At 44.7% G+C, this 16,532-nt stretch overlaps 1 protein-coding gene across 1 annotated transcript in view; it reads right to left on the reverse strand.

Moving 5' to 3' along the window:
• Window positions 1-15,405, reverse strand: part of Myb (MYB proto-oncogene, transcription factor) — a 33,926-nt gene extending 18,521 nt beyond the window's left edge. Inside the window, exons 1-10 of the mRNA XM_051175380.1 lie at window positions 15,126-15,405; window positions 10,707-10,824; window positions 9,117-9,188; window positions 7,654-7,746; window positions 7,205-7,425; window positions 5,402-5,636; window positions 3,855-3,935; window positions 3,396-3,500; window positions 1,414-1,668; window positions 220-585 (exon numbers count right to left, since the gene is read on the reverse strand). Coding sequence (XP_051031337.1) covers window positions 220-585; window positions 1,414-1,668; window positions 3,396-3,500; window positions 3,855-3,935; window positions 5,402-5,636; window positions 7,205-7,425; window positions 7,654-7,746; window positions 9,117-9,188; window positions 10,707-10,824; window positions 15,126-15,148 — 1,569 coding nt within the window. The 5' untranslated portion in view covers window positions 15,149-15,405. The remainder of the gene's footprint in view (window positions 1-219; window positions 586-1,413; window positions 1,669-3,395; window positions 3,501-3,854; window positions 3,936-5,401; window positions 5,637-7,204; window positions 7,426-7,653; window positions 7,747-9,116; window positions 9,189-10,706; window positions 10,825-15,125) is intronic.
• Window positions 15,406-16,532: the final 1,127 nt, after the last annotated feature.

Here is a 16,532-nt window from a genome sequence, read left to right on the forward strand (position 1 = left end):
ACCACCAAAAGTGAGAGAGAAAGACAAAACCATCAGTCAGCCTGCAGCTAGCCCAGAACTCAGGGAGGCCATCTGCAGTCACCCCAGCTAGATTCCAGGCAGCATTAAATCGGCCAGGGCAGCAGTCGTTAGTCATTTGTTCAGGAGATTAGTCTCTAATTATTAAGGCTCGGGTGTCTGTTGAAAATTAGTAACAGCTGTGCAGAAACTGTGGTCTACCTGTGAGGGAGAGAAGGGTAAGCCTTTGACAGGGGAACGCTTGGGAGTTGAGCTGTTGATGTCAGCAAAGAGGAAGGAGCTAGTGTCTCCCGTAGCTATCGGGCTGGCCTGGCCCCGCCTTTTTCGAAGGATGACCAGAGGAACCATGCTGTGCCTTGAAGGAGGTAAGACTTTGGCTGGGCCAGGGGAAGCCTCCTGGCTCAGCCCAGGGCCATTCACCCTCAGGCTAGGCTCTCCTGCAGGTCTAGGCCCCTGGCCCTCTTTCTGCTGAAGCTGGAAGGCTTTGCCTGTGTGCTGTGGACTACGTGAAAAATCTGCTTCTTCTTCAGAGAATGCAAAACTGCTGAGGTCACACCATGAAGAACCCTGAAACGATGTGGGAGGCACAGAGCTTTGATGAGTGCCACCATCACCCAAACAGCACTGAGCGAGGAGTCGCATGCAAGGAAGCATTGGACCTGTCTGCTGAACGTTTAGCTCAGGGGTCACAGGGGCCCATGGATGGCCTTGCAGCTGGATTTGAGCATCTACTGTGGAGCTCAGGCACTGTCTTTTGCATGCAATTTAAAGCCAGCAGAAAACCTTTCTAGATATATTATGACAATAACTAGCCCTGCCCCATGCATACACAGTAAACTAAGTGTTTGCTGAATTTAAATTTGTTTCACTGAAGATGGTTTATTTGGGTGAACCAATGAAATTGTTAATCAATGTTCAGTATTCTGTAGAGAAAGTTATGTCCCACCCTGGAAAGGTTGTCCTAAGTTCCAAGGAAACGTAAGTCCAAAAAAAAAAAAAAAAAAAAAAAAAAAAAATGAATAAATAAATAAACAGATAAAACAACAAAAACAAACAAAAAACAAAACAGCAAACCAAGATTTCTGGAGAACCCTAAAGAATTAAACAAAATACAAGAAATTCTGTTAAAAATAGCTCAGACACAGTTCTTCTCTTGAGCCCTTCTTGGTAAGTCAGAAATTCATTGTTTTTTAAAAGAAATTCCCATTTGGAAGGCAAAATATAGAAAGCTGCCCTTTGTGCGGCCAAGAGAAGCCGAATGGTCAAAACTAACATCCTTTCATCCTACATGAATGTAGGTCAAAAACATTTGCTATAGAAAGTGGCAATGATTTATGTTATCAGTTCTCAATTCCTCTTTCAGAAACATTAACGTGCCTTAGCAATTCTACTTACAGAATCTATAAACTGGAGTGTTTCTGCAAATTCTAAGAGGTTCTTAACATTGTCCAGAATGGTGCCCTGGTGGACGATCATGCACCTGGCTGGCGAGGCGCTTTCTTCAGGTAGAGAGCCAGGATCTGCCGGCAGAGACGGAGTGGAGCGGTGTTCTCCCAAACAGGAAACAGGTGCACTGTCCCCATGAGGTCTAGTCTGATCCACAATGGAGGTGCTGTGCCACCCAGGGTAGCTGCAAGTATGGTTCTGTGTCTGGGGAAGGGAGTGTGTAGAAATAAGCATGGGAGAAGAAAGGAAGAAGAAACTTAGCAATGATGTTGCACAAGGCATCAGATACTGTTGGAGGCAAGATAAAAAGTAGTTGCTACATCCAAGCTCAGCCGCCAGCCAGACAGTTGTCAAGATGTTTCGTTTTTGACAGCTTCGCAATAGCTCACTAGTTCATATAGGATTGCTTCAGTTGCTAGGATTTTAGTCAAATGCAAAACCTCGGGACTGCTAGAAAATACAAAAGTCTTAGAGTGTTTTAGAAATCCATTTGAGTTTAATTTGCAAACTGCCCATGTTTGCTCTGACTTGCCAATGATCCTATTTGCATTCTAAGCCACTGAAATAATTGGATGGTTAGAGCTGCTGCTTTTATCTGCACATGTCCTGCTGTTTCTTTTCTTTTTTAAGGCTATAGGTTGCACTGATGCCAGGAGGGGCTGCAGAGTGTATGTGGTTAGGAGAGTAGATCAAGTTAACAGAAGTCCTCTTATGACCATGCAAGAGGAGAAATTGCAAAACATTAACTAAAGTTCAAAAGTGGCTGAACTACCACATGCATGTTATTTTATTATTTAACAACAACAAAAAAGAAATTTCACCTGAAAAAAATCCTTACTGGGCATCACTTCTCTCATACTCACTCTTTTGGGTAAACTACATATGCTCCAAAGTGCAAGCTACCTTTGCAGTTTGTTGCCCAATCAAGGATTCAGAAATGGCCCACATGAGGGCTAGGATTGGAGCTCAGGGGAAGAGTGCTGTCTAGCTTGTGTGAGGTCCTAGGCTCAGCCATCAGTACAAAAAAAGGGAAGGGCATGGGTACTGGGGAGAAAGATGACCGACCACCATGCAAGCACAAGAATCTAGTTTGATCTCCAAGCAGCAGTTCGAGTCTGTAACCCCAGTGCTGGAGGGGTAAGGACAAGTAGAACGTTGAGCTCATTGGCCAGTGAGCCTAGCCAAAAGGGCAAACTCCAGGTTTCATGAGACCCTGTCTCAAAGTATAAGGTGGATGGCCCTCAAGATGGCTAGGCAGTTAAAAGAGTTTGGTCCCCAGAGATCATGGTAGAAAAAAGAATAGATTCCGGAAAATTGTCCTCTTACCTCCAAAAGAGTGTGCGAGCATGTACGCACACACAGACACAATTAAATTAAAATGTTTAATCGAGAGATCTATTAAGGAAGACACATGATGTCAATCTCTGGCCTGGAGACATACACACACACACACACACACACACACACACACACACACACACACACACCTGTGGAACATGTATGTATACAGAAACACACAATCACTGCTAATAGGAATGCATATACTAAATATGCATCAAATTGAAACTGAGATTATAAAATATGTAAATAAGGGCTAAGAAAATAACAGTAAAAGAAAATGACTCAAACAAATGGGCCCTACATGTGTATAAAGCTTTGCTGAAATGCAGGTTTTTCCCTCATTTTATCTGTTCTAGTCTTTCCATTGATGAAAGTCCTTTTGAAGGACTGTGGTTCTATTGTAAAACAAACAGCTAGGCTACTTCGGATTCAGTTAACATTCTGAGACTAATACTTTTATTAACAGACATTTCTGGTGTTTGAGCATGAGTCACGGATACGCAGAACTTGGCCGCTACAATCTTTGGAAGAGGAGAAACAGGCTGGGGAAGAGTGCAGAGACCAAGTTGCCAACACATGGTGACACTTACTGGTAATGTTTGCTGTCCTTTCAACTCGTTCTCAGTTGACATCAGGAGCAACTCCAATTCCTTTATTCGCTTTTCTTTCTCAGGGTCTTCATCATTATAGTGTCTCTAGAGTTACCATTGTAGCAGGGAAAGGGTGAGGTCTGAGTGAGGTACCTTACACGGCCCAGAGAGCCTCCATGGGGAACCACCCCCGAAAAATTCACCACGACTTGCACAAGATACTATGAGACTTAAGGCAATAAGATGGAAGCAGAGGCCAGAGCTCCTGCTCATGGATGCTTCAGAAAATTCCAGAAGCCACCAGTGGTGAATGGCTGGCCCAAAGTAGGTCCCCAACTCTGGCTGTTAGCTTTCCTTTCTATTACAGATTGTAAAATATATGCTTATGTGGAAGAAATAAAGAACCCTTTAAAAGTGGTGTCTTGCTCAGCTGGTGGGTTTACCATCAGACAATCTCACCTGTATGGCTGCAGCAGCCGGCTGAGGGACATTGACTATATTTACATGCAACGCTACAGGATATGGCGTGTGACTGGAGACCTAGAGCAAAGCAAAGGCTACGTCATTCATTTACCAGTGCGGTGGGGGCTTTTGGTGATAAAATGCATGGAATGGTTAAACAAATAAAACTTCTCTAACTCGGAATTTAGCCAGGTGTTTTAAAATGGCTAAATAGCTTGAGAAACTTAGGGAAAGAAACCCAAAAGTGTCTTTCTATCCCAACAGAAAGCAGTCCTCAACCAGAGAAAGGACCAATGGAAAAAAGTGTTCATGAATGTGTGAAAGAAGTTTTGGGAGACATGGTTACCAGTAGCTGTCTGTCACCAGGGATAGTTTTCTTAGAACAATGTTTAGTTTTAATAAAAAGCACAAAAGCTTTTATAATTCATTCACCAGAGACCTTTCTGGAAATTCTGTAGTCAAATTGAAGAAACTGATAGAGCCAAGTAAAAACTATTCATGAATATGTTTTACATAACATTTGCATTTGATCTTTGTAATTCTTTTTTTTTTTTTTTTTTTCTTTTCTTTTCTTTTCTTTAAGACAGGGTTTCTCTGCTCTGTATAGGCCTGGCTGTCCTGGAAACTCACTCAGGAGACCAGGATGGCCTCAAACTCACAGAGATCCACCTGCCTCTGTCTCCCAACTTCTGGGATTAAAGGTGTGTGCCACCACCACCAAGTTTTGTTCCCCCCGCCCCTGTTTTTTTCCCCCTTGGAAACTGTCCTGGAACTCACTCTTGTAGACCAGGCTGGTCTCGAATTCACAGAGATCCACCTGCCTCTGCCTTCTGAGTGCTGGGACTAAAGGCGTGTGCCACCAACGCCCAGCAATTTTGTCATTTTTATCATTAGTTCTATGATAACCATCTCTGGTATTCTCCTCTTTAGCCTCCTCATGAAGGATTTCTTTCCCTAGGTATGTCTAGACATGAGGAAGGAATGATCCCAGTTCAAATGAGGGTAAAGGAAGATAACACAGAAACAATGTCACAATGCCCTTGACCCAGCGTAAGAAAGTAAACAATTACTGGACCTGTAAATGAACACATTTCCCTTAGATCATTGCCAGAATTGAGTTTATAATCTCCTATTGTATTCCAGAGCTTAGCTATCACCTCTTTGCAGTTTAAATGTAATATTATATCCATTTTTCATTTCAAAAAAAGAAAAATATTGGACTATAAACCTATCAGCATTCACCTATTATATTTAAGGACATAGACATTCAAAAGCTAACTTAAAGTCAGATTTGGAAGAGAAAGTTAGAATCAAATTACTACTTCTATTCAGGATGAACTACTTTCCATTCTTGTTTCCAGAAACTTAAGTCAGACTCAAGGGTATCCTCCCTTACCTCCCTCAGAGGGTCTACCTGAGGACCATCTGTGACCACACTCACGCAGTTTCTAGGCGAGCACACAATTGTCAAGTTTTTCTGACCTGGACCTGACATAAGCATCTCTTTGCTCCCACTAAGTTCTTTCTCCTCAGGAATGGCTTACATTTTGTGCTTCAGAAATGTGGTAGTAGGGGTAGTCACTGTTAACCGATGGCTGGCCAGTTGGAGAGAGCTGTGCGGAAGCTGGGGCATGAGCAAAGCCCATCAAATGGCTGTTCTTCTGGAAGCCAGTGGCCGCTGGGGGCTGGCTGGCTTTTGAAGGCTCCTGCAGGTAGCCTTCCTGTTCCACCTTGCGGCGCATGGTGGAATTCCAGTGGTTCTTGATAGCATTATCAGTCCTGTGCGGAAACACGCCACATACAAACGTCACCACAGTTTTAATTCACAGTGCACTTAACTGACAGAAAATTGTCTCTAAAAGAAATCTTCTCTGTGCGTCCACTGACTGCCTTCTGTTTTCTCCTTTGAATTGCCTTGGTCTTTTCTGCCCTGCTGCCTAATTGCAATCAGGGATGTTTTGAATTTTCTGCAAATTTTGTTTTCTTTTTAGCATTCTGACTTCTTGGTAAGGGTGGATGTTGAATATAATAACCCTTCTCTCGGGTCTGACCTCATGTATATATAATCTTATCTTTAATATAACTTAAAGCCCCAGCTGTTATATAAAGTCTTTAAGTTATGGCTTAGCAGGGTCAAGCACCACTGTGGAGCCGTGGGGACTTAGCCAAGCATGGGAACAGCAATGGATGATGCTCCACCTGTCTCAACAGAATCCCAAATGAAATATGCTAGTGCAGCATATTTTCTGTCTTTTGGTAGGGGTGGAGGTTATTTTCCTAAGACAGGGTAGTAGTCGGGGCTAGCCTTGAGTTCCGGGTTTTGGCCTCTACCTCACAGGTGAGTGCTGGGGTTACAGGCCTGCGCTGTCTACTATGATTTCAGATTGCAAAGCGTTTGCTATAAACTCTTCCACTCTCAAGAGAGTTTCTACACTCAAAAACAAACAAACAAACAAACAACATTCAAGTCTCCTTTTTGCTATTTCCATGGGGGTGGAGAAAAGTGTGTTAAAAAAAGAGGAAGTCCAGGTGACCCTTTACTTTTTAGAAAGTCAACAGAATACCCTGAGGCCACATGGGAGGAAAGATCTCCTTTGACCAGATCCATGAGGCTCTCAAGCCACAAGTGGGGGAGATGCAACAATGGGAGATACTAAATAAACCATCTCTGGAACAACCCTTCCTCCACCCCGGGGGTTAAGAAGCTCAAGAATTGAAATACTTCTAATATGTTTTTATTTTAAAATTCAGAGTGCACGTATTCCTCAAAAATAGATCAAAATCAATTACATACATAATATTTAAATATAGACAATGGGTCAAAGGTGAGCTGTCATGATTTTCCTGCCTTGTTCAGTAAAAGAAGGCATGACACTGAAATTAGACAAAAACTGGAAATAGGCATGACAATTCTACATGTATAGCCCTTTTTAGTCACTGGAAAACACAGTAATCAATGAGGTGTTAGGAAAATGGATATTGCTACAGTGGAGAAATGACCAAAATGATTACCGGTCACTCACCAGGCTGGGACCAAACCCTATGTGTCTGGTTTCCGTCTAGGTACCTAGAGTTCTTCAGCTCACAAATGCTTTGATATTCATTTTGCCAATGGAGAAGTGAAAGTTGAGGATAAAAGTCTTGTCTCAAGGCTCAGTACTGAGGTGACAAGAAGTGTGCTCCATAAAAAAATTCCAAGATCTCTTTTCCATTCCTCAAACTCGATGATTCCAGTCTAGCTAACGAAATGACTATGACTGATAGGGCGTAGTTCATTCACCCACTTAGAATGCCCCATGACCACCCCCTTGCTCTTCCCAATCCATGTATCTTTGACAAAGTGTTACCGTCCAGGCAGTAGCTTTGCGATCTCTGCCCATCTGTTCCCCAGTCTCTTGTGTGCCTGGTAAATAACTCTGTCTTCCTCTTCTGTCCAGGAGGTTTTCTTAACTTCTGGATTCAAGTGGTTATGCCACCTCTCCCTACATTGTTTTCCAATTCTCCCTTTCAAGTGCTTGGCAATGACAGACCAACGTTTCGGACCGTATTTCTGTACCAGCTCTATCACCTTCAGATAAACACAAAAATAATCTGTGTTTTAATGTTACAGAATGAGTCAGTGTCAGCAAGCTTCAATGTGAAGATCTTTAGAGAACTAAAAAGAAATCTGTTTTCACCCACTGGACTTTATGTGGGATCACTTTCTGTTTGTACATTCAAATTGCTTCCTTGGGGTGAACATGTGATTTAGAAATATTCTTAACTACAATTCACACATTATGGAAACAGAACTTACTCTCTGATCTTCTTCTTTGGTCCAGGGACCCTTAATGAGTTCAGGGTTCAGCACTTTCTGCCACCGGTGTTGGCACTGCACATCTGTCCGGCTCTAGACAAAGCATGCACCATCACAAAGATAAAATGTGATGAGCACATGAAGACTTGTTCAATGTGAACTGTATGTGGACAATACATAGTGCAAACATCCAAGAACATTTAAAGGCATGCACAGAGAGCCCAGCTATCCCACAGTGCATACAGACTAAAGACTATATCCAAGTCCCATCTAAAATTGGAGTCTGTGACTCATGAAGGGAATAGGTGTGTCACATGAATAAAATCAACATCTTATTGCTAGAAATCCCATATTGCTGGGTTTCAATGAAAATCCAATGGAAAGAACTAAAGGGTCTCCCATTCAAACCAAGAGATGCTTAGCTCAGGACCACACACACTTATATTTAAGAGGAATGAAAACAATAAAAAGCTGCTCACTTTCTATGAGCTTACAATCTTAGAAGGAAAAGATAAACACGACCCCTTAAAATGAGACACTGCTTTCTTCAGAGGCATCCAGAAGCTCTTGACATGGCTTTTGGAGGATGCTCAGAACTTTTAACCAGAGAAAACAAAACAAAAAACAAAACAAAACAAAAACATTCTATGGTGTGAAATCTCCAGGAAGAAAAGCCCAGAGGAGAAAAAGCAGAAATGAATACAACAAAACCTGCTGGTGGGGAGGAAGTAGGAAACAGCGGGTAGTGGAGGGAAAGAACAGTGAAACCGTAAGTTCAGAGCAGACAGGAGAGCCTTTGGGTATTGGGGTAAGCTGGTTCGCTTGCTGTGTGAGAGTCTGTCAAACTGCTGGGGCTTTGTTTAATTGTTGTTTGTTTATGTGGTGCAGGAGATCAAAAACCCAGGGAGTCAGCACTCTAGGCAAATACACTGCTAGTTAGGAAGAGCTGCAGTTTGGGAAGCTCTAGGAGCTGATGGGAGCTTGGAAAAGTAGGAAGTGATAGCAATAGAGAGGACAGGACGGCCAGCCCATGGCAGGCCAGACCAGAAGGACAGTAAAGGAATCCTAGGCTCCCAACTCATCATTCAGATGTGGGGTTATAAGTCAAAAGGCACTCTCAAATTTGAAATACACATACAAAAATATGGTTTGGATAAAAATGGGAACTTTAGAAGCTAACTTGGAGAAAATACCAACTTTAAAGTTTTACCCTGTAGCAACTCATCAGAATGCTAACTTATGTTATCAGGGTGAATAAAAACAAAACAAGAAGCAATTTTTGGAAAAAAACCAAAGTCTCTTGATAGTATATTTAGAAACCTCAATTATATGTTGTTTAGTCAAGAAATAAAAAGTATGGATGGGTCTTTCCCCCTTATGTCTACATGAACAAATACATAGTATTTCAATAAACTCGCCAAGAACTTTTCTTTGAATCCAGAAACAAATAACAGCTAACTTACAGGCAGATAATTGGCAATCACTTTCCAGTCATCTGTTCCATTCTGTTCCACCAGCTTCTTCAACTTTTCATCCTAAGGCATTTAAAGGCAATCCTAGGATATCAGTTGTTTACTGAACAGCTCTGTCCAAGTTATAATGAACAAAGGAACCAAGTTCATGATCCAATCCAGAAAAAAAGAGCTTCCAAAAGCACCCAAATAAAGCCAATGTTAATGTAACACACTGGTCTGAGCATAGATTTATTTACAGACACACTGAAGCTTTTACTTTGACACAGCTGTTGAATAGTTATATAAGCAGATTCATATTGTCATCTGTGAAATAGGAATGGCAGTATCAACAGGGTTATCTGGAGATTACACAATACCATTATGCAAAACAGTGCAGGCTGGCATGTGTTAGCTTTTAATAGATGGTAACTGTTGACACTTTTACTGAATGGGGGGAAGTGAATTCCAATGTTAAACTTAGTTGCCATTCAACCATAGCAAAAGATAAGACTTCTGAGTAAGATGAGTTCCCATTAGCTCAACCTTTTTCATATCAAAGCCAAAGATATTTTACATATTTCACTCAAAGGTGTATTTAATTCAGTAAAGACACTAAGGCTTTGTACCAATATATTCATTCAGAGTTTATGAATGACCAAATATATCAAAATCTAGAAGACACCATTGTCAGACAGTTGGCTCCATCAGCTTAGACACTGATCACCACCTACCAGATCACACATTCCTTAATAGTTTTCATAGGTTTCTGCAAAAATACCATCCACACACAATGAATGACAAGACAGACAGGAACAGGCAAACCATGGTTATCAACAGAACTTCCATATCCCAAAGGAGCAGCCAAGTGCCTGATCTTGATAGGTAGACCATGAATTTCCCAGCCAGTCCCCTCCACCCTCTTGTCTACCTGTTCTCAGGATTTCCTCAGGATTTTAGAACACAACGGATTCCATAGTTCAGTAAAGAAGAAGAAACCTTTCTTCATAACTTATGATCATGCTTCACACTATATTTTTGCTCTTGAAAGAAGTGGGCATATCCTCGCCCTTGACTGGATGTCTTTAGAATAATCTTTCATATACATAGGTCTAATTAATTTACTCAGAGAACATTTGCCATTATCCTACATTTTAGCAAGTGATTTGGAGTTCAAAGAACACAAAGATCAAGAGATTTGCAGCATGTTGGGAAAGACACATAAAACAACATCAAGAAAGCCAAGCATGCACTCAGTGACATGGGTATGCATCCAACCTGAAAGATGGCAGCAAGTAATAGTTTTACGATGTGTTCAGAAATAATGAAAAGAATAAGAAGTGGCTGGGCTCTGGAATGAGAAACCAACAGGCAACCACAAAGAGGAAGGCTGAGAACATTCAAAGAACAGCAAAGATTTGGAAGCAGATAGCAGAAGGAGCATACTGGCAGAGGTGAGGAGGAACATTCTGTTCGGCATGCCAGGCTAAGCCCTCCAAGAGTCTTCAGATGAGCACATGTAGCTTCACTAAAATTTCTGTTTTCACCAACTACAGACTCTACTTTTTTTTTTTCTATGCTTTGATAAAATTGACTAGTTACCTCTTCCCTGGTCCACCTAGTTTTTCCCAAGTGACGCTTTCCTGATTTGGGAAGCAGCCCGTCATAGTCATGGTCACACATCTCAACGTCTTCATCGTCCTCATCGCTACTGTATATGCTGCAGAGATAAGAATGGACAGACATGGGCTGAAAGCATTGGATCTAAACTGCTGGATTACGAAACTCACACCAAAACTCTGCAGTGAGCCTTCCAAAGTCTACAAGGATAAAACTCTGCAAACTTGCGCAAGGAGGTTGTTTTCTGCATTCAGCTGCTGTAGTGTTTGTAAACTGGTTCTGCTGTTACTGGTATCCACAGAGACACCAGGAGCCCTGGCACTTTCTATTGCTCTGCATGTTTGAACCTGCTGTTACTGTTAGACCAGTGACAAGTTACACATCTGGCACCCTCCCAACCAATGGACGCCTAAGTGTAAAGCTCAATGTTAAGGACAATAAAAGGAACACGAGCCCATGTCCTTTATATAAGTGCATACTCAAACTCTTTGGCATATGTCAAATCATTTAAGTAGTTTCTGAACACAATTAACCAGTAGTTATGTCCTGACAGAGCTGGTGTTCTGTTAAAAAAAAAAAAAATCAAGACAGAATGCATTCAAAAGTATAATTGTGATCATTTCTTAAAGTCCATAATACTAGAGAAAAATTAGGCAGGAAAGGTTTCAAAACTGGGGAAAAGATGCAGCCAACAAACTGCTTTGTAATTAACATAAATAGCAAATCATTCAAAACTCAGGGTCTGGTAGAGTCAACCTGTGGCTGTGTTTACAATACAGTTTCCAGAGTAACTCGGCACATTACTAGGGTACTGACTAGTCAGAACCCTACTTACTCTTGTTCTCTGTCTCTGACTGAATGATGTCTAAAATATCTTACGATGTTCCTAATTAAAAACCAAGGGTTTCCCCCAGACGAAATCTACAGGTTAAAACAATTACTGTTTTCAAAACAGCCTTTTCTTTTACTGAGTTGAGTAACACTGTGACTTCTGATGACTGCTGAAGTAACTCCAAACTTACCATACACCAAATAGAGTAATTTTGCAGTCTAGTTTTAGTTATCATTCTCTATAAAAACTTAAGATATGAAAAATTATACACTTAACAACTTCACTAAAATTCACCAGAGTAAACCCTAAGAACCCATCAAATCCAGACCAATAAAATGATACAAAACAATACTATATAAAATTACTTTTAAAAAGCAAAGTTATATTCATAATAGGTTTTGTCTTCCAGAACTAACTTATTAAATGTATATTTCCAGCCCCTACAAGTTAAACAAAAGTGTTTACCAAATGCCTGAATAGTGATTCTCATCATTTAAAACTATTATTTTTGGGAAGCAAGCTGATGGTTCATGCTGCATTGTAGCAGGATGTGATTTACCCTTAAAATAATATCACACACATACAAATCCCACTAAACTGTATTCATGATGTGCAATCATTTTTTTCCCACTTAGTGTTAATCCTTTGAACCAAGAACAGTTTTGTTTCCTACAGTAAACAGGAGACAGTAAATGACCCCTGAGCAATAATTAAAAATTCCCCCTTCATATACAAAACGGTGTTATAAAGTCAAAAAGAAAGAAAGAAAATTATAAGCCCAGAACTGTAAATCAGCATCTTTGGGTGAAAATTCCCTTTTGCTATGGAACTCCTTGGAATTCCAAAAGAAGCAGCCTTCAGCTAAGTATCAGGGATACCAAGAAAGCCAACGGAATCTGAAAGGGGAGCCACAGACAACTCTCATTACATTAGCCATTTGGGTTTGGTGAGACCTGGAGATGTCGCTTTCAGAACTGTGGACATTTTCCAAGCAAAGAATTGGGTTTTTCTCTAGTCAAAGGTTAAACTAAAAACAAGCAACATACTCAGTCGCCCACAGGGGGCAGTCGACAGTCAGGTGAGGAAGAACTGGGCTCACAGGACCAGGGTTCTAGAAGCAAAGCTCAGTCAACCCTAGTTCTGTGGACAATTCTCTCTCCCTCTCGTGGATCTTGTCTTACACATTAGGGCGTGGATTCTATTTTATAAGGTACTTTCCAGAGAGCATGTCTCCACTGACTTCTGTGCCTCTTAAAAAGCCAGCACTGAGTGATGTGCAAACCCAAAGTCTTGAGGGGTGAGATGTGGTAATTGACTCTTGCAGCTCCTGAAGGGCTATTAGAGGCAGTAGGGCGAGTCCAGTCTCGGCAAGGGGCTCGCCTTCGAGCTTTGCATGCGATTTCCTTGCTCTAAAATGACCTGGTCGCCTCAGTAGCATGATTAATTTCGACAAAGGACCTGAAATAACTTTTCCTTTATCTGCTCTGACAAGATCTCAGACCCAACAGTCAAAGGACTTTCAAAGGCTGATTTCGGGCTAGATGCTCTCAATTCCTCCACCTGCGACAGCCTGTGTGGTTACAAGAGTACAACTATGAATATTACATTCTATCAAGGAAACAAACCGTGCAAAGAAACGAAAAAGAGTTGCTGGGGGTTGGGAAGAGGGAGGGGAACGGGAGGAAGTGCCTGTGGCCGCTACATGATTCTAGAAAAGGGGTTCAGACTCATTTCGCTGACCTGGTTAATAATCCCTGCCGAGTTGACGTTCGCCCTGCAAGAAACGGCTCGGAGCCCGCAGCCGGGTTTCTCTTCCCCCGAGTCAAGTTCAAGGCTCCCGCCCCTCCTGCCGCCTCCCCTCCGGGCTACCTGAGAGCCTCAGGGAACCTGCGCGGCCACGCCCCGTACAGACTAAACCTTAAGGCACCGAGCCTGGACCGCGCCTCCTAGGAGCACCCCTTTCCCAACTCCCTCCTCCCGGTGCAGGTTTCAGCTTTCTATGGAACAGGTGACCCGGGTGCTGTCGGTTTAGGTCCCAAAAGCGAAAGGCGAAACGTTTTAAGGGGTGGCACTTGGACCGGCGCAGCAGGCCTAGGGCCAGGCACTGGGAGCCAAGATCCAAGGTCTCCCCAATTCACCCCCCTCTTGTTCCGACGCCCAGTGGTTGCCGCTCCCCGCCTGGCCCAGCCCGAGGGTGCGCTGCAGGGCCCACGCCTACGATCTCTGCAACTTCCCAGAGCCCGCGCCCGGCAGGGCCAGTACCTGCTGGTTCCAAAAAAAAAAAAAACCAGATTAAGTTTAGCAAAAATCAAACCACCCGTGGAAAGACGGGCGGGAGGATAGTCTCCACAGACTGACTCTCTCTCTTTCAGTGTGTGTGTGTGTGTGTGTGTGTGTGTGTGTGTGTGTGTGTGTGTGTGTGTGGTGTGTGTGTGTGTGTGTGTGTGTGTGTGTGTGTGTGTGTGTGTGTGTGTGTGTTGTTTGCCAGCGTCTTTTCTCTAGGGTCGTCCGGTGGCCTTGCCAGAGGCGGGCTACCTAAGGCAGCTGGAGCAGAGTGCGGGGAGCAGGGCCGACCTCAGCTGTGTCCACGTGTGAGCGGGGCGCCTGGACCTCTCTCTCCAGCCAGGAGGGGAGCCGCGGCGAAGCAGCCCCGGGGACGCTGCAGCTGCCTTGGGTGCCGCTGGCCTCCAGCACTTTGCGCCAGCGACGACCGCCACCGAGCCAACCCCCTGCATCCGTTGCTCGCTGGGAGCCCCGGTGTGTCCTCGGGAAATCCCGGGGCCCGCAGGTCCTAAGCTGCTAGCAACTGACAGTTCCGACCAGCGCTCCCTTCTGTTTCTGATCTCTCTTCCCAAACATGAGGCCAAAATGGAAAAGGATTGCACCCATCACCCGGATGAGTGAGTGCGGTGACATGTGCGACGCGGGCGCGTGTAACGTTTGCAGTTGAAATAAAAGCCTCTCCCAGAACAAGTACTCGAATCTTCAAAAACAGGGTTTGAAACAATCTGCAAACCCATTTTACCCCCCTAAAATTTTTGCAGCAGCCTGTCAGCTGACACCTTTCTTGCCTCCATAATGAATGAATGAAATTTAAATGAACTACCTGCAGTCACTAAACAATCCGGCCTTTTCCTATATCTGCCATATGCTCTTCAACTCCAAGTGCAAAAACATCTCAATGCATCCAGCAATTAGGCTGCTACTCCCTCGCCGACACTCGGGGCATCAAGCCAAACACCTGGTGGGTTCCCCGGGTCTGGTGGAACCGTTCTGTCCTTGGCTGAAAACGTGCTAGTTTAAAAAAGAATTTTCTCCCCCAAAGAGAAATACATCCCCATGCAACTTGCAAAAAAAAAAAAAAAAAAGTCTCTGGGCGTGCTTCCCACAGTGCGGGTGCACTTCTCGCCGCACAGCGTTTTTCATTCATCCATCTCCAGAGTGGCTTCTGCCACCAAGGTACCGACTGACAACCCCGCAAACGATCTGGGATGGTATTCCCACCTGCTCCCAGGTGCCTGGGTCCCCGCGCGCCCTTGCCCGAGGCCGCCCACCCAGCTCCCAGTTACCTGTGCCGGGGTCTCCGGGCCATGGTTAGGCGGGCCGGGGCTCCGCCAAGAGCCCCGGGGACCGCACCGCTTGCCGCCTCCCGCTGCCCTCCGCCTTGCCTGAGTCCTTCCCCGGCTGCGCAGCGGCGCTCCGCACGGCCGGGGCGAAGTTTCTTAGGAGAAAGGGGAGGAGAAGAAGGTCACGGAGGAGGAGGAGGAGAAGGAGGAGGAGGAAACAGGTTGATATTAAAGTGTAACTCTGTAAACAGATGCCATCAAACAAAGAGCTTTGGACACTCCCCCTCCCGCCAAATCTGGCGCCCCTGCAGTGCGCACGCGCCCTGCCCGCCGCCTCCGCGGTCGCCCGAGCTGCAGCCCGCCTGGTCGCCGCTCCTAGTCGCCTCTCGCGCCGCGGTGCTGCTCCTGGCGCGTAGCGAGGCTGGGACGGCGGGCGAGCGGGCGGGCGGGCAAAGAGCCCGAACTGGGGAGGGGTAGCCCGGGCCCGCCGCGGCGCCTTTTCCTGTGCAAACCCCGCTCGTTGGTCCGGGTGGCCCGGCCCACGCCGGGTCCGCTGAAGCGGCTTTCGGGGGGCTGCGGCAGTCGCAACGCGGTCGCTCCACTCCTCAGGTTCCAGGGCTCCCGAGCCGAACCAGCGGCTCTTTCCACTCACTGGCATCCGAATGGGTGGGGGAAACTCCTGAGTTGAAGGTTGGAACCTCAGCCCCCACCCCGACAGGTTTAAACTGCTCCCACCAGCTTCCAGGGAGAAGAGTTTAAACTGTTTTAATCCCCCCTCTCCCCACAAGGCGATAGAAAGACGACCGGTTGAATAGAGAATGGGAACATACTTTTTCCCCCCAAAGATGTTTGACTAGGTCTACCTTTCCACTTTTCGTTTTAAAGGGACATCTTAAATTCACTAATAAGTGGCAAAGGATACTAAAACACAAGCCGACCTATAGCTGCAGCCTTTGGCAAATCGGGCCCCGGGCTCTTTTCCACTCCCCTCACAGATCCTGCAACCCACACACCACCTACGTTTTGTCATAGGCCCTTCCTCCTTCACTTAGGCACACGCCCCGGCCCCACCCACTCAGGCGGTGCCCACCACTGACACCTCTGCGTCCTGCTTAGAGCACTCATGTCTGGCCTCACACACCTGCTGAGCATACCCACTGGATCCCAAACAACCAGCCCCTAGCAGTTCTCAGTAACTCCTGCCTTTAAAAGCTAAACCAGTGTTTTTCAACCGGTGGGTCTCGACTCATTGGCTGGGTCTAAGGACCTGTTCACAAGGGTCAAATGTCAGGTGTCCTGCATATCAGATTCATAACAGTAGCACAATTACAGTTATGAAGTAGCAATGAAAATAATTTTAAGGTTGGGGGTCATCAAAACATGAGGAGCTGTATGAAAGGGTTGCAGCAT

The sequence above is a fragment of the Phodopus roborovskii genome, unplaced genomic scaffold (assembly GCF_943737965.1).
Source record: "Phodopus roborovskii unplaced genomic scaffold, PHOROB, whole genome shotgun sequence".
NCBI classification, from domain to species: Eukaryota; Metazoa; Chordata; class Mammalia; order Rodentia; family Cricetidae; genus Phodopus; species Phodopus roborovskii.